The sequence below is a fragment of the Glandiceps talaboti genome, chromosome 21 (genome assembly GCF_964340395.1).
Source record: "Glandiceps talaboti chromosome 21, keGlaTala1.1, whole genome shotgun sequence".
Lineage (NCBI taxonomy): Eukaryota > Metazoa > Hemichordata > Enteropneusta > Spengelidae > Glandiceps > Glandiceps talaboti.
The window spans coordinates 3076540-3085029 of record NC_135569.1 but is presented as its reverse complement, the minus strand read 5'-3'; the positions used below and the strand labels follow the sequence as shown (position 1 = coordinate 3085029).

Below are 8490 nucleotides of genomic sequence, written 5' to 3'. Positions count from 1 at the left end.
ACGACTTATTCCGTCTGCAAGCAGGACTAATACTTTACGTGCAAGGTCTAACGTTTTTCCGAGCTGCATTTTAATGGGTAATTTAATGAAAACTTGATTAAAACAGGTTCAATGACAAGAATCAACACGTTTACAATCAATTGGCACTGCACGAAAACTGATCATCAATCACAGCACAGAAGTGACATCCCCCGAGGGCATAATATGTATTTAACTCAGTTCGGTGTAGGAAGTATAACCTAAAACAGTACATTAACTTAGTTCGGTGTAAAAACAGCTACAAATTGAACTAGTAGTAATCGTGGTAATTTATAGTCACATGACAGTAAGGTACATGTACACTACAACTAGATGTGGTCGTTATCTTTTCGCCAGGGATGTAGATAAACAAACGTAACGTGTTCGGGTTGTATCAAAATTTACTGCCAAGCGGCAATGTAGTTTTTACGTCTCACTCAAGTCTGAATTACATAAACCAAAATACAGACACCAATAATATGTAAGATTTAAAATTATTCATTTAGTTAGTTAGTTAGTTAGTTAGTTAGTTAGTTAGTTAGTTAGTTAGTTAGTTAGTTAGTTAGTTAGTTAGTTAGTTAGTTAGTTAGTTAGTTAGCTAGTTAGTAACTTAGTTAGTTAGTTAGTTAGTTAGTAACTTAGTTAGCTAGTTAGTTGGTTAGTTAGTTAGTTAGTTAGTTAGTTAGTTAGTTAGTTAATTTGTTTGTCTGTTTGTTTGTTTGTTTGTTTGTTTGTTGTTTCAAATTAATTTCCCAAGAAGGAAGTCATGATGAAATTCTTTATAAATTAAAAATCCAAAATAAATACACAACCCTCATCCTATGACCATTTTAAAACGTGTTAGTTTAAAGTGTAATGGGCATGAAGGTTTCTAGACGGAACATGAAATGGAACTTTGGCAAAACATACACTGAGTTAAAAGTGACATTTAGGCAGTTATGTAAAAAAAAAAAAAAAAAAAAAGACTGCATCCAGAAATTTTCTTGGGGCCTGAAGACCCTAAATAATACACATAAAAATAGTGAAAGAAAGAACTGTAATTGATAACACCTCTTACATTTTATCTCACTGTGAACACAAATCATTATCACTATCGGATAAGAAAGCAAGATTTATACACAAAAAGAGATTGTCGGATATGTAGTGATTAGTGTAATCTTTGTAAATTTATATTCAAAGCAATCGACTTGACAGCTTTCTTTATCAAATCTATAAAAATGTAAAATAAATTTACTCTAAATTATTGTTTTCACTGACAAGTATTCTTGTTGTATATTTGCCGGTTGCCTAGTTACGCAATAAATTGTCACTGTTATATGGTAATATAGGAGAACAGATAGAACGTGGGAAAACACTAATTTATCAGGGTATTTTTTTTTCATGAAGAATCTTGGTTTAAGTTTACTAGCACTCTAAATGTCGATCTGTACCTGGGACACTCCCTAATTGGTTTTGGTAGGGATATGCCGCCATGCTGCTAAATCCCAGCCCATACGAATTTGAGTAAAACACATACACACACATTTTAGACTGAGTTATAGTTTTGTACACCCGAGTGGCATTATGGGATAGATTTTGCAAAAGCTGGATGACCCTTTCTTAGACCTCGGCAGACGACCATAGAAAAGAGGTTTGAGTTTAGACCAACCAAAATCCACTACCTTTGTTAGACAAACATTCGAACATGAATAGATAAATATTACTCTCACTTGACTGTCAACTAATTTGATTAGAATGTCCGTACAACGTATGCTTTTATACATATGGCCAATGTTATCGCCTCCTCCATCCAGCGAGGGTTGACAGCTACAATACGATTAACATCATACGACAGCTGTACCTGAAGCTTCCAGTGTATGAATTGATTAGGTTGTTATTTGGACTACTGTGAAGAGTTAGATTACAACAGTTGGATATACAACATCACACGACGCCATGTAAAACAAGCCATTGCTACAATCATGGTATGTATTTAGAAGTATGCGATTTATTTATAAACAGTGTATATACTGTATTTAGCACGGTTCTTTTACAACAGGGTTGGCAGTGCTCTTTAACAGCACGTACACGTGTTCGTTACTGCTTTATCAACCAGTTCTATTATTTTCCATTGTACAAGCCATCTCTGTACTGTTCAAATAAGATGAATGAAATATCTATACATATGCACTACAGAAAGTACTACAAATGAGTCCTGTCTGTCTGTCTGTCTGTCTGTCTGTCTGTCTGTCTGTCTGTCTGTCTGTCTGTCTGTCTGTCTGTCTGTCTGTGTTTGTTTGTTTGTCTGTCTGTCTGTCTGTCTGTCTGTCTGTCTGTCTGTCTGTCTGTCTGTCTGCCTGCCTGTCTGTCTGTCTGTCTGTCTGTCTGTCTGTCTGTCTGTCTGTCTGTCTGTCTGTCTGTCTGTCTGTCCGTCCGTCCGTCCGTCCGTCCGTCCGTCCGTCCGTCCGTCCGTCCGTCCGTCCGTCTGTCTGTCTGTATGTATGTATGTATGTATGTATGTATGTATGTATGTACGCTTTCGTGCACCCTGAAGAACATGTTCGTAAAGTGCTCAAAGGAATAAACGTGAACAAAGCACCAGGTCCAGACAAACTAAGTGGAAAACTCTTAAAACATTGTAAGGATAGTTTATTTTATATAATCTATTATATTTTTGAGTTATCGTTGTCAACATGCACATATCCATCATCTTGGAAGATTGGAGAGATAGTACCTATTCCAAAGAAAGATCTACCAAAGGTTGACAATGACCTTAGACACGTGACCTTAACAGCTATTCTCTGTAAGTGTCTTGAACGAGTTAGTTTACCATTATCACAGACAAGAAACAAGTGTTACTTGACTGTGTGATACTTGTCTGTGCCATTATTGATGCCACATGTAAAGGATCGTTTACAATTCGATGACATACTTGGGCGTTCAACCGATGACATAAATAATTGTACTTTAATACATCGTATAACTAAGCATCTAGTTGCCAAGTCGAATACAGCTAGAGTTCTATTTGTTGATTATTCCTCAACAACACTATTCAGCCACACCTAATGCTTAATAAACTAAACGCGCTCAATGTGCCGGCATACTTACAACTGTGGACATTAGATTACCTCACTGAAAGATCACAATATGTTCACACTAGATATAAAGTATCCAACATAATAACAGTTAATACAGGTGCACCACAGGGCTGTGTGCTGTCACCAGTTCTTTTTGTACTTTACACACAAATGATTTGGCATGGGACATTAAGGGCGCGATGATTGAGAAATATGCAGATGATACAGCTGTTGTCAGATTTATATCAAATGATGATGACAGTGAGTATGTGGAGTGTATCGAGTTTGTCAACACCTGGTGTAAAGATAACTATCTTGATCTTAATGTGCCAAAACAATTCCAAAAGACTTGCTTTTTGACTTTCGATAGAATAAAGCAGAAAAACAACCTGTTCAAATTAACAATAAGCAAGTCGAAAGAACATCAGTGTATACATATCTTGGTTGTATGGTCGATGGTAAATTGTACTTTGCTCAACATGTGGACAATCAGCTGAAAAAGGCAAATAAAAGATTCTACTTTGTAAGGCCCATGAGAAAGTTAACCGTCCTGGGAACATATGAAGAAAATTAGTTGATAATGGAATCTACGAACTATCTGATGACTCCATACTGTATAAAGACAAAGTGGTTAGACTGCTACAAAAGTTATCAAAGATTCAGCACATCCACTACATACAGAATATGAATATCTCCCCAGTGGCCACCGCCTCAGAGTACCACATGCACGTACAAACAGGTTTAAGTTTAGTTTCATGCCAAGATCAATTCAACTCATAAATAACATGTAATCGCTGCTAAATATATTTATTTGTATGTATTGTAATCTTTACTTTTCATGGATTTATTATTTGAGTAAATGTAATCTATGTGGCTATGTAGTTCATGTCAATGTAAACATGTATGTATGTATGTATGTATGTATGTATGTATGTATGTATGTATGTATGTATGTATGTATGTATGTATGTGTGTGTGTATGTATGTATGTATGTATGTATGTATGTATGTATGTATGTATGTATGTATGTATGTATGTATGTATGTATGTATGTATGTATGTGTGTGTGTATGTATGTATGTATGTTGTATGTATGTATGTGTGTGTGTGTGTGTGTGTGTGTGTGTGTGTGTGTGTGTGTGTGTATTACCCTTGGCTTGATATATCCCATAGTTAAATTAACACACAACATTTATTTTTCACAGTATGGGTTGTTGCATATTTGTATGAGAACCCTTGTATTGGAAAAATATGGTGAAGACGTTTGGGACAGAATATTGTAAGTAATGTCATTTTAAAATATGTATTCACCGCACAAAACAATCATTCATTTCTTGAACTGAAAGATCATTTCTGGAGGTGATATCTCTCGGAAACGAGGATGTTTGCGTCATTAAATAGAACTACAGATAATGTATAATTGTACTTTGAAGTTCAAACAGTTCAAACTCGGTGAGTATCAATCTGCTAAGACAGTGCTCTATACCGCAGTGGCAGAGCGCAATAGTTTTGGTAGTACAACCAAGAAAGAGTTCCAGTTCTACCAAAACTATATATATATATATATATATATATATATATATATATATATATATATATATATATATATATATATATATATATATATATATATATATATATATATATATATATATATATATATATATATATATATATATATTATATATATACATACATATACATATCAATGACCAGATTGTAACCCGAGGCATATACCAATCATAACGCCATTGTATGAAATATTATTATGTAATTATTTCATTTCGTTTCATATAAATCTGGATTCAAATTGTCCCTGTACATATTTCATAATAACGATGTAAATATTCTTGTACATAAAAAGATTTCTGTTGACAATTAACGATATCAGATGAACATTACAGCTTTGAGACAATTTACTGAAACTTAATTTTGATGGCGTTATATATTGCTATTTATTTCATACTATATTATAGCACTATTTTATATTCTAAGAGCAATATTTATCCACGAGTACAGTGTTGTCCTGTAGGCTTAATCCTTTTACAGTACATATTAAATTGATAGTAGTTGTCAGTGTCCATTACTTACCTTCCCAGCAAGTGGTCACGTGTTACAGATCATGATGTGCATGATTTCTACAGAACATCCCTCATGTAGTCAGTATCCTGTGGAGGACTTGATATTAAAGAATTCCAAATACATCTGTCCTATTTCACCTCTCATTTATTTCTCTTCATTAAACCATAATAATGCGAAAGGTTCCCTGTTATAACACAAAAATGATAAATTAACAGAGACAGAAACAGCAAGTCTAGGAAAGGAAAAACATGTTAGAGAGTAAATAATGACGTGCATGTTTTAAAATCGTCACATGTTGCAGAGGGAAAGAGATAAGCCAGCTGTATGTAATCTGTTTTTAATAGATTCAACTTCTGATCCATTGAATAATGAACATTGAATGATGACCATGTATTGAGAACGTACTAACAACACGTTTCGAAAGATTCAATCATTACTGAAACATCCACCAAAGGTTCAACACTCGCTGAACATTTCATAGGTTTTTGTATTCAACAACTGGAACACATATTATATAAGCAACAAGCAATTAATGTAATGGGCTGTCTCATAAACAATTTCCATGACAATGTAGTTCAGTAGATTAGAGTGACCCATATGTATTTAGGTCCTATTATCACAGCATAGCTATTATATACAGGCATTAGTAATAGTGTTGTCATAGGTAACCGAGTTCATACTAAATGTATAAAACGACATAATACATTTCTACAGTTATATGCATTCAATTTTGCAAACCTTGTCATAATTTTCTCATCTATTTCTCTCAAAAAAAGTGCAATTGGTAAATCAATATTTTCTAAAGCTTTTCATGAAAAAGGTCACCTTGTTAGTGATACATTTAACCTTGAGATTGTGACTATTTTAACTGACATTGCTTAGTCACTCAACACAAATACATAGTCGTGTATGATACAATATTCATTGAAGTGTAGACGTGACTTGGTCTTGAGTGATGTATGCTATTATCGTAAGCGATGTACAATATGTTCGCTTTTACAATTTACACTTTCTATCATGTATAAAAACGCTCCATCGACATCGACATGGAGTGTTTAATTTTTTTATTAACATTCACTTCATAATTTTATATCTCTTGAATAACAGTAACTCGAATTTGTAAATAAGTCGGTTATAAAATAATCTTTTTGTAAATCCCTTCCTCAAGATAGCAATGTTCAAAAACAGTAATATTTTTGTCTGTTGGTATTAATTTCTGAAATGTTTTACGTCATTTCATTTACTGATTTTAAAACCACGTCCAATAAATCCATTACATTTCCTATATCTATAATAGATAGAGACCATTCTTTGCCATTAAACCTTAATGATAACAGTAGGATCATGCTATAATAATGAAGACATGGGTACTACTTATAATTTAACAACAATTCTATTTTCTCTCTCGTTTCTCGTTTCTGTCATTCATTCAGTCTTCCCTTTCCCTGTCTGTATGTCTGTCTGTCTGTCTGTCTGTCTGTCTGTCTGATGTCTGTCTGTTTGTTTTGCTAGCCTCCCCCTCCCTCTCTGTCTCTGTCTCTCTGTCTCTGTCTCTGTCTCTGTCTGTCTGTCTCTGTCTGTCTGTCTGTCTGTCTGTCTGTCTGTCTGTCTGTCTGTCTGTCTGCTCTGTCTGTCACTCTCTTCTCTCTCTCTCTCTCTCTCTTCTCTCTCTCTCTCTCTCTCTCTCTCTCTCTCTCTCTCTCTCTCTCTCTCTCTCTCTCTCTCTCTCTCTCTCTCTCTCTCTCTCTCTCTCTCTCTCTCTCTCTCTCTCTCTCTCTCTTTTCATTTGTACTTGTTGGCTTACATCTCTATTCTCTTACTCGTCCTTGTCGTCCATTCTCTATCGATCTTTCGACCTAACACAATTCCTCAACGACTCTAAGGACCTTTCTATCCCATGGCAATTACTCTTACCATAAAGGGAATACATAGTGCTATAATCTCTTGAAATTGTGATGACTAGCGACTTGAAATATACTATTAATAATTTGTTTGTATTTCCAATGAAATCATTTGTTTTCTTGGATAAATCTCCAAAAGACCCGGCTGAATAGGAAATCAACAATTTGATCAGCCGAAACAGTAACAAGGAGTTTTAAAATGATGACGTCACGTAGTCATGCTGCATTACATTCAACTGTCATATTATATTAGCATGTTCGTGAACCTTTAATCTTGCGAGTGAAATGTTACCAATTTACAGTTGCCATGGTAACATACATTTGTTTTCTACCAGTTTGAGTTTTCTCATCTATTATGATTGTAATCGAATAGAGGAAAATGTTATCGTAATTGTGTGTACAAAGCCTTGATGCAGATAACATGAACATAAACATTTCGATTTCACTGAAGACCGTATATCATAGTTTTATTTCATCTCTAAATATTAATATGTGTCGTTAAATCGGTTTATAGGTAGACGACCGACATCATCAAGTGAATACTGGTGGGTAGGCGAGTGGGTGAATGGGTGGGTGGGTGGGTGGTTGTGTGGGTGGGTGAGTTGATGGATAGGTGAGTGGATGGATGGATGGATGGATGGATGGATGAAGGGACGGACGGATGACTTGTTGTCTGCTGATTGGAGGGTTGATCGATAGAGACAGACAAACAAACGAACGAACGTAGAGACAGACTCTTATATGCGTAATGGGCATAATGACATTGTATATCTGTGGGTATGTGTATGTGTATGTGTATGTGTATGTGTATGTGTATATGTGTATCACGAGTCTGTGTACTTGTACACGTATGTGCTTGTGTACATGTATATATGTGCACGTTAAACAGAATTGTGAACCACTATTGGTGAAGTAAATCAGTATTAAATACTAGACTTTGACACACGTGGAAAATGTTTTTGAAAAGCAAAAATTACACCAATCGTATACAGAATTAGAAGCTGATCATACAGGCATTTATAAGACAGGCAGACCGTCGTTCTCATGACAGATATAAAGATAATCATATCGAAGACTTTCAAATGCTAAAATTATTAACAAATACACTTGTACATATCTTCGCAATAAGGGGCTTAAAAATGATTCTGTTTCGATAATGAAAGAACTGGTGACAGAGTGTCAGATGAAAAGTTCAAGTGAAATATTACTTTTGACACTGTAGACAAAACTGATCTTGTTAAGATTGTGGACCTACAAAGAACGCTTTATAAGCTTATATCCTGTATCCTGAGGACAGGGAAAGCAATTAAATGAAGTACGATATCGTGGTCACATCGTCTCTGAGATCAACAGTACACGTGGGAAATTATCCTGCGATCCGAACAATTACAACGCAATCCTGTGGCCATTATAAAACAACTTCTTGTTAAAC

General features: G+C 34.9%; 1 protein-coding gene across 1 annotated transcript in view; it reads left to right on the top strand.

Annotated features, from left to right (window-relative positions):
- The first annotated feature begins 3274 nt into the window (after positions 1-3274).
- LOC144451712 (guanylate cyclase soluble subunit beta-2-like) overlaps positions 3275-8490 on the top strand; it is a 15438-nt gene continuing 10222 nt past the window's right edge. Inside the window, exon 1 of the mRNA XM_078142616.1 lies at positions 3275-3335. Within this exon, the coding sequence (XP_077998742.1) occupies positions 3275-3335 (61 nt within the window). The remainder of the gene's footprint in view (positions 3336-8490) is intronic.